This window comes from Macrotis lagotis, chromosome 1 (genome assembly GCF_037893015.1).
Source record: "Macrotis lagotis isolate mMagLag1 chromosome 1, bilby.v1.9.chrom.fasta, whole genome shotgun sequence".
Lineage (NCBI taxonomy): Eukaryota > Metazoa > Chordata > Mammalia > Peramelemorphia > Peramelidae > Macrotis > Macrotis lagotis.
Window position 1 is genome coordinate 791188719 of NC_133658.1, and position 14902 is coordinate 791203620.

The 14902-nt window shown below is 48.5% G+C and overlaps 1 protein-coding gene across 4 annotated transcripts in view; it reads left to right on the forward strand.

The window, feature by feature from the left end:
- Positions 1-293: 293 nt before the first annotated feature.
- Positions 294-14902, forward strand: part of ZBTB16 (zinc finger and BTB domain containing 16) — a 254065-nt gene continuing 239456 nt past the window's right edge. Inside the window, exons 1-2 of one of the 4 annotated variants that reach the window (XM_074216713.1) lie at positions 294-362; positions 4681-6049. In XM_074216713.1, the coding sequence (XP_074072814.1) occupies positions 4776-6049 (1274 nt within the window). In that variant the 5' untranslated portion in view covers positions 294-362; positions 4681-4775. Of the gene's footprint in view, positions 363-802; positions 822-1606; positions 1711-2510; positions 4237-4680; positions 6050-14902 lie in introns of those variants that run through there. The other 3 variants (XM_074216715.1, XM_074216712.1, XM_074216714.1) reach the window with 3 other exon arrangements.

Consider the following 14902-nt stretch of genomic DNA (forward strand, 5'->3'; position numbering starts at 1 on the left):
CTATTGACTAAATACTTTGATATTACCTGTATTACTGTAATGCAGTAATTTGACCAACAGTCTAATCTTCCATCTTCAGATCCCTAGCTGATCCTCTTCTTCCATTTGACCCCCCCCCCCGTTTTTATTCAGAAGCCTCACTTCTCTGCCACCCTTGTAGGAACACAAAGAAGCTGGGATGGTTTTTACCCGGATTTTCTAATTTTGGGCTATGCTGGAAGTGCCTGGTGAACCTTAAAAGCTCTATAAAAATCGTATTACTATTCTGCTGATAGCTAGATGGAGCAGAGGCACCGGGATGAGGTCAGTCTCCGGGCCTTGAAGAACCCAAGTGCAGATCTCAGCAAACCCCGGAGTTGGAAGTAATCCGGGGGCTGGAGGGGGGCTGCGTGTTTGGACTTGGGACGTTTGGCTTTCCTCCTTGTTTTCCTTGCTCGTCTCCCCCAAGGCGTGGGGGCAGCATCCCTGGGCTCGATGCAGAGGGAGTGGATTGTCCCTGTGTACGGATGGGAAAAGAACCCACGACCCTGTTGCATCCTCTCACGCGTGCTGGCCACGGGTCGTGGGGGGCGTCGTCGCGCCCGCCCGCTGCCGCCCCTCCAATCCCTTCCCCGCTGCAGCGTGTTTGGGGGCGCCAGCTCCCGTGTCCGCGGTTAGTGGCCGCGGCGGGCCCCGGCGCTGCTCTCCCTCTGGGCCCCCGCAGGGTCCTGTCCCGGTGGCCGCGGCCCGGACTCTGGGGTCCGCTCGCCCCCCGCGGCCCAGGGCGCCCTCTGGGACTCTCCCGGGTCCTGCCCCGGCGCTCCGCTCCGCTCTCCCCGACGGTGGGTTGGAACGAGCGACGCCCCCCGCCCGCCCGCGGGACCCTCTTTGGGGGAAGGAAGTTGCCCTGCGGCCGAGCTCCTCGTGCCCCCCGGGGCAGGACGCCAGGGCGGGCGCGGCTGCCCCCGTCCCGGAGCTCCACCTGCGTCCGTCCTGCAGCCCGGCCGAGCGCGGGGCCGCCCCGGGGAGAGGACGGGCGCCCCGGGGAGGGCACGGGCGCCCCGGGGAGGGACGGGCGCCCCGGGGAGGGGACGGCCGCCCCGGGGAGGGGACGGGCGCCCCGGGGAGGGGACGGGCGCCCCGGGGAGGGGACGGGCGCCCCGGGGAGGGGACGGGCGCCCCGGGGAGGGCACGGCCGCCCCGGGGAGGGCACGGGCGCCCCGGGGAGAGGACAGCCGCCCCGGGGAGGGGACGGGCGCCCCGGGGAGGGGACGGCCACCCCGGGGAGGGACGGGCGCCCCGGGGAGAGCCGCGGGAACTTGGAGGAGCCAGGCCCGGGAGGCGCGCCCCGCGCCCCGCAGCCGCCCCGGCAGCAGCTAGATGTCAGGCGAAGCCCGGAGCCGGCGGGCGGCGGGCGGGAGGGGAGGGGCGGAGGAGGGAGGGGCGGCGGCGGAGCCCCGGCGCGGCCAGCACGGGGGAGGGGGCGGCTGTGGGCAGGGAGCCGCGCTCGGCCGCCAGCACTAAAGATGGAGAGGCGCCGGGGCCTCGCAGGGGAGGGGGCTCGGCGTTGACGTGGGACGCGGCGGAGGCGCCGCAGCCGGTGGTGATTTGCTGGCCTCGCGGCAGACAGGAGTTGAGGGCGATGAGAGCGGGCACTGCGAACTGCCGGGCTCTGCCGCCGCCGCCGCCGTGAGCCCGCGAGCCCCAGCGCCGCCGCCACAGCCCGCCGCGGTGAGTGGGGCCGGGAGGGCGCCCCGCGGGCCGGCGCCGCGCGCCCGGGCGCACGGGGGCTGGAGAGGTCCGGGGGGCGCGCCCCGGCCCGGCCGCGCGGGGGCTGGAGAGGTCCGGGGGGCGCGCCCCGGCCCGGCCGCCTCGCCGCCGCCGCCGCCGCGGGGCCGGGGAGCGGCTGTCAGCCGGGCGCGGCGGCGACCCCTCCCTGGCGGGCCGGGGCCGGGGGGCGCCTGCGGGCGCCCCGGGAGCGCGAGCGTCGGCGGGGCGGCCGGCGCCGGTGGCGGGGAGCGCCCCCTCCTGCCCCTGCCCCGGGGGCCGGGCGCGCCCGAGCCGGCGCCGCTGCACCTGATGCGCCCGCTCCGCGCCCCGGAGCCCCGCGCCCGGGCCGCCGGCCGCCGCGCACCCTGCCCCGGCCCGGACCCCCGCGGCCGCTCCGGTGACCGCCCCCGCCGAGCCGCGCGCTCCCCACGCGTGTCTGAGGCGGGCGCTCGGCCGGCCCGCGGGCCATGTCCGGTGGCCGGCCCCGGGCGGGGGCGGGGATCGGCGGCCTTCCAGGGCAGGGGGCCTTTGTGCCCCCCGCCCCCGCCTGGGTGGCCGGCCGCCCGGCCCTCAGCCCCCTTCCCCTCGGCCGCCGCTTCCCCTTCCCCGTGGTTCCCAGCTCCCCGACAAAAGTTGTTTTCCCAAGTTTCCTAAAGTCTCTTCCGAGTCTCGACTGGAAATGGGGGGGGGGTCCTGGAGGACTGGCCCTGCCGCGCCCCTCCGTGGGGCCGAGCACCCGCGCCCGCGAGCCCCCAGGCTCAGCTGGAAGGCCACTCGGGGGCAGAACGGAGGTTGGGAGCACAGGCGGCCGCGATCTGCCCTTTGGAGGATGGAGAGGGAGGGGAGCCCCGTGCCCTGCTGCCCAGCCTACCCTACCTACTTCCCACCTGGGCAAGGGGCGCAGAGGTGGCTGACTAGCCCCTTCTGTCTGGCCGTGCAGACCCACCCCCTCCCCACTCCCGACCCCCTCCCGGCTCGGTTTCCTGGGGCCCTAGGAGATTTCCCTGAGCCTGTGTGCGAGGGGAGGACCCTTCCCCTTGCTGCTCTGCAGGCCAGGCACCCGGCAGCCGGGTCTGAGGGAATAAGGGAGAAAAGGGGCTTTTCACGCCCCACCGCCGCCCAAGCCAGGCTGGGAAGCTGAGGTGTTCTGTCCAGTCAGAGACGAGCGGCTCTTCCTTGGCTGCGGTCCATGCCTCTTTTTTAACATTGCTTGAGTGGGAGATGTGTTTACAGCCCCTCTCGGTCGTGGATTGTTTCCGCCTCATAACCGGGGCTCAGATTTCTAAACCTTGTCCCACGGATCAGCCCTTACCCCAGGTTAGACAGCCCAGGTCACAGGATCCACACCGTGTATTTTAGAAACTCCCTCTGGGCCCTGCAACTGCTATCTCATGCTGATCACATTCTGTGTATGTGACCTGTCCATTCACTTCCTTTCACACTCTAATATCCTAGATCTATGGCATTGGATGCATCACAGTCTTCTGCCGGGTGACTTTGTCCAAATTCTTTTTTTTTTTTTTTTGATTCCTTTGTCTTGTGGGTAGAAGGGGCATCATAAATGTCCGTATGGTACCCGAGGTGGATTTAAACCACCTGACCTCTTGGAGGTCCAAGTTGCCTTATCTGAAAAATGGGTTTAGTAGGACTTGCCTTGCCTACTGATGTTGAAGGGAAAGCAATTTTCCTTATCTGAAAAATGGGAATAGCAGTGCTTACCTAGTCCACTGATGATTTATAAACAGGTACACGGGTGTGAATAGTTATTATTCAGTAGGCATCTTTCCTACTACGTACATTGAACATGCATACAGCTCCAGACTGGATTCCTGATATCTTATACTAAATAAATCCCATCTCCTTGCTCTGACTTCCTCAAATGTGCCTTCCAGAAAATGAATAATAATAATAGCCAACACTTCTATGTTAAGCACTTTGCAATGATTATCTCATTTGATCCTTGGAACAACCCTGGGAGGTAGATACTATTATTAGCTTCACTTTAAGGATGAGGAAAATGAGACTAGGAGAGATTAAGTGATTAATCCAGCTACTATGGGAAGCTGGGCTCAAATTCAGATTTTTCCCAACCCAGACAAGTCCAGCATTCTATATTGCTATGACATCTAGCTGTTTCAAAGTTGGGGAGGGTTCGCTCAGGGGTGAGGAAGCAGGACAGGAATTAAAAATTAAAGGATGTCCAGTGGGGGCAGAGCTGGACGCTAGTTGGCTGGTGTTGATAGGGAAGTAGGGAGGAGAGCAATAGCCATTCTTAGGTTGGCTTCTTGCAGGGGACTGCCCTAAACTGTTGTGGACTTTGCGCTTGACTTGCCACACTGAAGAATGGGAGATTGAGACTTTGGCCTGTCCTGGAACTCGGAGGGTTTGCTCCTACAGGAGCTGGGGACGGAGATCTTAGCGTGTTTGTGGTTATTTATGCTGAATAAAAGCAGAGACTAAATGCTGATTATTTTTCAGGATTTATGTGTGAGTATGATTGTGGAAGATCATGTCACTCCCTTAAACCAAAACATTTTAGAAGATTCCCCCCCCCAAAAAAAAGAACCACAGAATTTAAATCAATTTTGACTCTGATTGTGTAGCTGTTGGAACAATGTCTGCAGGGTAAACCTGTTTAGAGATGGGAAAGGAGTGAAGGTAAAAGAACATTCTTTTCCTTCCCACCATCTTTGGGCTTTTTTTAAGTAGGGTTCCAAAAAGGAAAGAAAAAACACTAAAAAACTGCAAATTCAAAAACTTTCCAGACTCTACTCAGTCAAAATTTATTAAGCACCTACTCAGTAATAAGATTTTCTTGCTCAGAAAACTTTCTTTCAGAATTTCTTCCTCTCTAGAGACTATAGATTAATCTGTGTTCCTTCTCCCTCTCTTTTCCCTCTTCCTTTATTTTTCTTTTTCTTCTTTCCTCAGGCCTTTCTATCTAGCTGATCCTGCAAGGCTATCCTGCCCTACCCTACAGAGACCAGAAGGAAAGACAGCCTCATGCCTAAGCCCCGGACAGTGCCATGGATCTGACAAAGATGGGCATGATCCAGTTGCAGAACCCCAGCCACCCCACGGGGCTTCTGTGCAAAGCCAACCAGATGCGATTGGCAGGGACCCTGTGTGATGTGGTCATCATGGTAGACAGTCAAGAGTTCCATGCTCACCGAACAGTTCTGGCCTGTACCAGCAAGATGTTTGAGATCCTTTTTCACCGAAACAGCCAGCACTACACCTTGGACTTCCTGTCGCCAAAGACCTTCCAGCAGATCCTAGAGTATGCATACACAGCCACCCTCCAAGCCAAGGCTGAGGACCTGGATGACCTGCTCTATGCAGCAGAGATCTTGGAGATTGAGTACCTGGAAGAGCAGTGTCTGAAGATCCTGGAGACCATTCAGGCCTCAGACGACAATGACCCAGAGACCACCATTGCCGATGGTGGCACTGAGGAAGAAGAGGACCGAAAGGCAAGGTACCTCAAGAATATCTTTATCTCAAAGCATTCCATCGAGGACAGTGGGTATGCTGGGGTGGCTGGGCAGCACCTCCCAGGAGCCATGGCTGAGCAAAACCCTTCTGTGTCCACTTCTTTTGGTCTCGCAGCCATGAGTCCCACAAAGGCTGCAGTGGACAGTTTGATGAGCATTGGGCAGTCTCTACTTCAGGGAACCCTGCAGCCACCCGGGGTGCCTGATGAGTCCGGCTTAGCCAGTGTTGGACGGCACCCTGGGGTAGCAGAGGTCAAGACTGAGATGATGCAGGTGGATGAAGTGCCTGGCCAGGATAGCCCAGGGGCAGCCGAGTCCAGCACCTCAGGTGCTAGTGGTGGGGACAAAGCTGAGGAGAGGAGCAAGGACGGCCCTGGAACCCCCACCAGGAGCAGCGTTATAACCAGTGCTCGGGAGTTGCACTATGGACGTGAGGAGAGTATGGAGCAGCTGGCACTCCCTGCTGAAGCCAGCCAAGGCCCTCCCAGTCGGCCTGAGCACTCCATTGCCTCAGCTGAGAAGCACCTGGGCATCTATTCTGTTCTTCCCAATCACAAGGCGGACTCGGTCCTGAGCATGCCATCCTCCATGACCTCAACCCTGCACATGCAGCCAACAGCCCTGGCGGTCTCCATGGACTTCAGTACCTATGGTGGGCTCTTGCCTCAGGGCTTCATCCAGAGGGAGCTCTTTAGCAAACTGGGCGAGTTGGCTGTAGGCATGAAGACGGAGAACCGGGCCATGGGGGAGCAGTGCAGTGTCTGTGGGACTGAGCTTCCTGACAATGATGCTGTAGAGCAGCACAGGTAGGCCTTCTCTGCGATCCCTTCTCTTCCATCATCCCTCCTGGCCCTGTAAGGTCTGGTCCATCTTCTTAGCCTGGTTCGAAGGGACACATAGTAAGATAATCACAACTAAATTTTTTAGCAGGCTGGACCTGGAATCAGGAAGACCCACCTCCCCCATTTCAAGTCTGGCCCCATGTTCTTATCAGCTGTGTGACATGGGATAAATCGCTTAACCCCTTTTGCCTCAATTTCCTTATCTGTAAATGAGCTGGAGAAGGAAATGGCAAACCACTCCTGGGTCTCTGCCAAGAAAACCCCCACGTGAGGGTCACAGAGGGTCAGATACAACTGAAAATGAGCACGAGGCAATAACCAAAGCAGATAGAGAGTGCTTAAAAGTTTGCAAGGTACTTCATAAGGATTGGCTAATTTGCTCAGACAACAACCATGTGAGGTAGGTGTGAGGATGTGAGATGTGAGATGAGGAACCTGAGACTGAGAGGCCACATGATGTATTTACCTAAGGTCATCCAGCTAGGAAATATTGGAGGCAGATTTGAACTTAGGTATTCCTGACTCCAAAAATGGCCCTCTACGTACCTATGTAACTTTTAGTTAGAGAATGGAGAAGTAGTTCCAGGCATTTCCTTGGGCGATTTCTCCCTGGGTTCACTCTTTTAAGGCAAAGGGGTTAAGTGACTTGCCCAAGGTCACACAGCTAGGCAATTATTAAGTGTATGAGGTGAGATTTGAACTCAAGTCCTCCTGACTCCAGAGCCGGTGCTCTATTCACTGCGCCACCTGCCCCAAGGTTCACTCTTCTTTTGTGTTTAAGCCTGATTTTTCTTCCATGATTACTGGGGTCTTTTCATTTTGATATTAATGATCAGCAGAGTTGGTGGTCTCTGTTTAGCTTTGGTGATGGTTCTGGTAGTTGTTCAGTCATTTCAGTCACATCTGATTCTTCGTGACCCCTTTTGGGGTTTTCTTGGCAAAAATACTGGAGTGTTTGCCATGAACTTCTCTGGCTCATTTTACAGGTGAGGTAAATAGGGTGAAGTGACTTGTCCAGGGTCACAAAGTCAGTAAGTGTCTGAGGTCAGATTCATACTCACAAAGAGGAGTCTTCCAGTCTTAAGTCTCAGCACTCTAGCCACAGAACCTTTTAGGTTTGGTATGTATATATCATTCAACTTCAGATTCTCTGGTTTTCTACCAGTGGTAGCTACAAAGGCACAAGTAATATAGGTTAGGATGTCGAAAACAAATTCTTTATAGCCACACATTTTTTATTTGTTGGTGGCTGGTGCACTTTCAGATTCTGAACCCCTTCCTTAATCCAAGTGTTCCCATTGAGCCTTTTTTAGACTAGGTGGGGAGAATTAGATGTTCTGATGGATAGAGTTGATAAACTAGACCTGACAGGTCAGAGAACTGTGTTCTGGATACATGTTGCATAATATGTCACTTGTGATTCTTCTCTGGGTCTTGGTTTCTTTCTCTTTAGTATAATGGCAAGGTACTTGTCCTAGAAAGGAGATCATGTCTTCCAAGAAGTTTTGAGTGTGTCATGAACAGGTGATGAATAAATACAGATGTGATAAATAGTGTTATTTTTTCCTTGCTTCAATCAAGATAGATACATACATATATATGTGAACCTTTATGTGGACACATGTGTCGTGTGTGTGCATGTGTGTATGTGTGCGTGTGTGTGTGTAATTTTATTCTTGAGGTTCTAAACTAATTTTATGAGGTTGCAAAATCTGGTTTTCCTTTGTTTTAAAGGTGTCATGTGAATTTTCCCCAAACTCTTGCCCCCATTCTTTTTTCTTTTTCTGAGGTTTTGGTGGTAATGTCCCCACCTCTTGTCACCACCACCCCCCACCCCATCCCAGGCTCTAGCACATATAAAAAGTTGCTTATAAAGTCAGTGCTGCTCAGACAGGTTTTTAGCATAGAGTGTCACTGCGGCTTTTCGTGTCCGGTGTGGGGGTGGATTGGAATCATCTCCACCCTTCTCACCCCAGGACCACACCTGATCTAATCTCAGCCCAGCCGGAATCTGTTCTGATATTGCCTAATGGGTAGGCCTGAGACCCACCAAATAAGACATGGAAAATGCAACTAAGCTCAGGTTAAATGTAGCAGCTCTTTCCGGTGGGTGCAAATGACAACCTATACCAAGAAGTGTCTTTTTGGCAGATGTATCACTCAGAAAAAAGATTTTTTTTTCCCTCAAACTTTCTAAAAGATAACCCCTCCTCATTTTCATTATCTTTTCCTGAATACTCATATTTATGTCACACAATTTAGAAAATGAAGATGTAGAGGAATGTTTTCTCAGCTTTCTCAGCCTCAGTTTCTTTTTCTGTACTATGAACAGAGCAATTAAAGGTACCCTTAACCTAGGAGGCTGCCTTCCCCAAACAGTAATCCAACTTGCATATCATGAATTCCTCCCAGAGAACCCAATAGAATGCCCTTGATGTCTGCTACTCTGATGCTGCTTTTTTCTGTATCCCTAGAAATGAGAGTATAGTGTCAATCATAGAACTTCAGTCTTGAAAGGGATCTGTTGATCATCTGGTTCAGTTAGCATATTTTTGAGAATCTCCTCTCTAAGAGCCAACAAATAGGTATCTAACCTTTGTTTGAAGACAGAAGAAGGGAATCCAGATAATAGGGAGGGAGAACTCAGACCCTATCCAGTCAGCTCATCCTACCTTTGCGATAACTCGTATTATTAGAAAGTTTTTTTCCTTTTATCAAGCCCCAAACAACCTAGATGTAGTGTCTTCCCATTGGAAGCCATTCCTTTTTGCCTTTCCATTTTGGTTTATCTCCATTGTATAGAGTAAAGCTTGCTAGAGACTTAGTCATTTGCTATTGTGAATTATCCCATTTTGTGTGACTACATGTTCTGGATGTCCAATATGGTAGAGAATCTTTTGAACGTCTGCTGGCTGGTGATACATGCTAAAGGATCTCTCTTAACACAAAATAGAGAATGGATCACTATATGGGAGCCACTGTTACACCGTGTTGACAATGGCATCATGTCTAAAATTTTAAGGCGTTCTTGAGGTCAAACCCCTTTATTTTTACAGATGAGGAAACTGAAACCTAGGAATATTAAGTTTCTTGCCCAAGGTAACATGGGTAATAAGGAGTCGACCTGTGATTTAAATATGGGTGCAGTGACTCCCAAGTTTTACCCCAGCTTGAATTTTCCTTCCACTTCCTCTTTGATAATAAGTGCTCCCTTTGAGGGTAGTGGGGTATGGCTTTCAATTGAAAAATAAAACAGTAAATGTTGAGGTATTAAGGTTAAGATACCCAGTAGATGTTGAGGATAAAAAAATTGATGTTGTATTCCCTATTTTCATACAGCTTACAGTCTAAAGGGATGGGTGGGGTGCTTTGAGAAGATTTATTTGAACTGTAATGGTGAGAATGTGCTTAATTCAATGAAGAGTGATCTACACTATAAGAAATTTGAGGAGGGAGAGATCATTTTCAGTTGTGGGGACTCAGGAAAGTTCTTTTGGAGGTGGTGGCAACTGAGTTGATCCTTGAAGGTAGGGAATGTCTTCAGAGGGAGGAGTCCAATACTGTTGCACAGTTTCTCATATAATGCAGTAATCCTCTGCCTACCATTTCTAACTGGTAGTCATCAATGCATCCCATGTTGAGGCATTAATATAGATTTCATTACCTTCCAAGGCAGTCTCTTGTGGGACTCTCCTTTTCTGGAAGCTTATCCTTACGTGGAGTCAAAAATCTGATTACCTCCCACCTCTCATTGCATCTAGTTCTTGAATCAAGGAAACACATTTAATACTTCTTCTGACAGTCCCTCCTGTGCTGAAGATAGCAATCGTATCCTCTCTTCTCTAGGCTAAGTGTATTCAGTTTCTTCAACCAATTTTCATATGACCTAGTTTCCCCATTCCTTCCCCATCCTGGTTGACAACTCTGCTGTTTGTGCTTCAACTTGTCATGCTTCCTACTCTTAGGACTCAGTATATAACAGAACAGGATTCTCTAGATTTGGGTAAATGGACGAATGGAAGGATGGATGGATGGTTCGGTGGGTGGGTAATACTGACAAGGCCCATTTCAGTCAGCTGCCTCACCCTTCTTTTGCATTTTGTTCATAGAATCCCATCCATGATTACTTGTCCAGCATCCTGTCAGTATGGAAAGTGTTTTTATCTAGGAGCCAGAATTGGAAGGTGGTGGGGAGTCAGGTCTCATTTTGAGAGACAGAGACTAGGGGAAGGCCACAAGTTTAGCTAGAATGTGGAATTTGTAAAGGGGTATGACATGAGATGACTGGAAAGGTATGGGGAGGAGACTCTTGAATGTCTGGATGACAAGTTTCTATTTTATTTTGGTAGGCAGTGGGATTTAGTAAATCAACAGACATTTTGTTTTTATTTTATTTTTTCCAATTACCTATAAAGAAAGTCTTCAACATTGATTTTTTTTGGTAAGATTTTGAATTCCCTATTTTTCTGCCTCTCCTCCATGACAACGGGTAATCAGATATAGGTTATAAATGTACAGTCATATTAACAAACATTTTCAGATAACTATGGAGATAAATAAATGGAAATGAAATAATCCCTACCCTCAAAGACCTTACATTTTGTCCACAGAGACATGTATTCATATCAGCATTTGCAAAGGTAAATAAAAGATAATGGGGGTGGGGCACTATTTGCTGGAAGGAGGAGAGATCTAGGAAAGATGTAATAAAGAATAAACTTTGGGGGTGGGTGGAGAACAGCCTGTACAAATTATGGACATGGGCTATGGAGTGTTGTGTGTGAAAAACAGGAAAAAGACTAGCTTGACTAGACCAAAGAATGCCTAAAAGTTAGTCTTATTTAATTAAACAATAAAGGTAAGTTGAAGGACTTTGAATGCCAGATGGAGTTTTGTGTTGGATTCCAGTGGTTGGTAATAGGAAACAGCTAAGTCTTCTTGATCAGGGTGGTGACATGATATCACTTTGACAATAGTAGGAGAATAAATTGGAGAGAGACCAGTGAGGTGGCTATTCAAGTCTACAGGGGAGGTGATAAGAGTTTGAACTTGTGACTGTGGGAGAGAAGAGAAGAGTCTGAATGTAAGAGATGTGGAGGCAGAGTGAATAAGATTTGGCAAATAATTGGCTATGTGGGGTGAATGAGGAAGGCAGAAAGATGGTACTCTCAAAGGAATAAGGAAGTTAGGAGGAGTGAATTTGGGGATTGGGGTGGAGATAATGAGTTCTGGACGTTTTGATTCTAAGTAGGGTTGTAATGTCAGGATCATAAGAGCTCACAGGGGAGATTATTTTGGCAGCTGTGTGAAGTTTAGATTGAGGAGGAGACAGAGTGGAGGGCAGGAAGAATAGTCAGGAGGCTATTAGAATAGTCTTAGGTCAGGGTTCTTTTTGTGGTCACTAATTCCTTGGGTTGTCTGGTGCAGTCTATGAACCATTTCTCAGAGTAAATATTTTTAAATATCTGAAGTGTATAGGATTAAAAGGAAACCATTTTATTAAAATAAAATTTTTTTCCTTCCAAGTCTATCCATGGATGTACAAGCTGAGTATGAGTGAGTGTGTGGTGTGTGTGTGTGTGTGTGTGTGTGTACCCCAGATTAAAAATCTCTAGTCTAGATGAGAAGAGATTGAGTGTGAGTGGTGGGTAGTCCACCATCTCCCATGCAGTCCTAGTTTAGTGACATTAATGAGAGTTTGGGGAGACAGTGTCTAAAATAACAGAGGAAGGGAACTTTCATTTTGGTGGTACTTTGGCCCATGTGGTCAAACCTGTTCAGAAACAGTGACTGATTCTAGCTCATCCCTCATGCTCCAGAGTTAATAGAATTAACCTTAAAGAAGAAGGAAATGCCTCCCCCCCCCCCAAAAAAATAAAAAGCAACAACAGCTGTCAGACTGAGAAACTGGAGAATTTGATGTCCCAAGGTTGCAGAGTTGTGTTTGATCAATATAACTGGTTGTAATAATAGGCTACCCGGGCTTGAGAAAACCAATACAATGTTGGTGGGAAAGTCAGCCTGGCAATTAAGCTTTGCCTTGGTGGTGGTTGGGATGGAATTAATGAAAGGGGGGGGGGATTAGTATGTTAGGCAATTGAACTAAGTTTTTCTGCAACTTGTTTTAGAGCTTGGATGGTGAGTGTGAGAATGGTTTGCGGTTGCAACAGGTAGTTTATATGAAACTTTATAAACTTTTGGAGACTGACTTTTATTATTTAGGATGCAGTATGGAGAAAACCTTTAGGGGAAAATGTCAGGGAAGGACCAACTTGGGCCTTGAGTAGGGAATGGCTAAGTCATACAGCCCCATCTCCAGTCTCCTGCAGAAAGAACATTTCAGAATGAGACATCTTATCTAGCTTTTCAGTTAGCTAAATGTTCACAGCTTTGTCATGAATCTGTTCTGGATAACCAGATTCTGTGCTTTGAGTTATCCCGAGTAAAAGTATATAAATGGCAGAGTTAATTTTTTTAAGGCTGTTAAATATCCTTTAGTCCAGAGATGTCAGACATGTAGCTCAATAGCATGTAGCCATAACCAGATTAAATTTAATTGAGAAATATTTAACAAAAATGAATCAAAATACAAAAAATACAAATAATGTCAATTCGTGGTTTTCTAAGTCAATATGTATTCAGCAGGGATCCTTATGTATAGCCTATTTCAGTTTGACAGCAGTGCTTTAGTTCCCCCCTTTTAATTTCATAGATCAGGAAGCTGATCTTACCTAGAATCATAGATCCCCACTGTGTAGTGGAGGGAACAATGGTGCCAGAGGACCAAATTTTGAATCCTAATTTTACTACTTGGCATTTCTGTGACACAGGGACAGTTGCTTAACAGACATCTCCCCCTCCCCTTCACTAATGCCATCTCAAATGTCACCTCTACCCACTGTTCTTCTTCTGTAAATGAAGAGGTTGAAAAAAAAGATGATCACTTCTAAAATCCCTTCTAGATGTAAGTCATTCTAGATGTCTAGATGTAAGTCTTTCAGAACCTCGAGTTTAAGAATGAATAAAACTTTTACTGTCTTGCTCAAAGGATTGCTCAGAGGAACAAAACCTTCCCAAAAGGTTTGCCTTTTTTGTTACTACAAAAGAACCATCCCCAGGTTTTTTGACTTTTAGGTCAGTGCTCCTTCCATTAGACCACACTGCCTTTCTCTGGGATGTCGGGAGTGATTCCAAGCTTGTTCCTTAACTTGTTCCTTCTGCAGACATTAGATTTGTCAGTTTGCCATATCCCTACTTTTACTTAGAAAAGATTATAGGGGGCAGCTAGATGCATAGGGGATAGAGCACTGACCCTGGAGTCAGGAGGACCTGAGTTCAAATCCTGCCTCAGACACTTAATAATTACTTTGCTGTGTGACCTTGGGTTATTCACTTAACCCCATTTACTTGCCCCCCCCAATCTAAAAACTAAAAGATTGGGGATAGGCATTCCTAAATCATGCTCCTGGGAAAGGATGAAGATTGATGTATTTCCAGAGATCAGTAGTTCTGAGCTAAATTGATTAGATATTTGTAATAAATCCAGCATTAATATGGTGAGTCCCTGGGAGTGGAAGGCTACCAGGCCACTGATCAGTATTAGGATTGGGCTTATGAGTAGCTGCTAGCTGAGAGAAGATAGGAAGACTTGGTGTTCAAGAGAAAAGCATCTGGGTGGGGGAAAATATAGCATAAGCCATATCATAGAAATGCCAGAGATTGTTCTGTGGAATGGGGCTTCTTGTCTCTACAGGTAGGTAGACTTGGACTTCTCTCATACCTGGGTTCAGTCATTCCCCAATCCCTTGAATTCTTCAAAACTCAGCTCATTAGTTACCTCCTATGAGAAACCTCTCACAATTCCATATAGTTGTTTCATTACCTAAATTATCAAGAATATTATTTATCTATTTATATGTTGTATTATCTCGAGAGGATATAATGGCCTTGAGGAAAAAAAAAATGTTTTTCATTTTGTCTTTGTATTCTTAGTACTTAACTCATTACCTTGAAGACAATTATGTTGGAACAGAATGTCTTCATCCCTTCCTTCTTCCCCCCCCCCTTTGTAATGTTTGGGTCCTTTTAATTAGTAATTTCCTGTTCAGTCAGGTGGCCTATCCAGGGGGTTTTCAGTCATTTTTCAGGCTTGTCCAACTCCTTTTGACCCCACTTGGGGCTTACATGGCAGCTATTCTAGAACAGTTTACTATTTCCTTCTCCAACTCTTTCTACAGATGATGAAACTGAGGCAAACGGGGTTAAGTGACTTGCCCAGGGTCACATAGTTATTAATAAGTGTCTGAAACTAGAATTGACCTCAGGAAGAGGGCTGTTTCTTACTCCAGATCAATACTCTATCCCCTGTGCTACCTGACTGCCAATTCAGGGGAGTTAGATATTTCCCTGCTAGTATTTCATTTTGCCAGCTATCATTTTTACTCAAATTTGGAAATTTCTGGAAACTCACAGATAGATGACTTATTTTTGATTGTTTTATGAAAGTTGCTTTTTGGCTCAGCGAGAAGCCCCATTTTAATTTGCTGCAGCTATTGGATGTAACTGCTAATTGCTGAAGAAGGGAAAAAAAGCTATCGTTTAGCAACACTTTTTCTTCTGCTTGTTCTAGGAAAACTATTTATGAATCTTTAAAATAGTGATTATCCCAAACTGTTAAATCAAATTCCATTCACAGCTCCTTGACTTCTTGTGAAATTGGAGGAAAACATTTCCAATCACTTTCATTTTTTTTTTGTATGTGTGCGGTTGTTTTATTAACGACCTTTTAAAACAAGACCAATGAAAATTAAAGGTGCA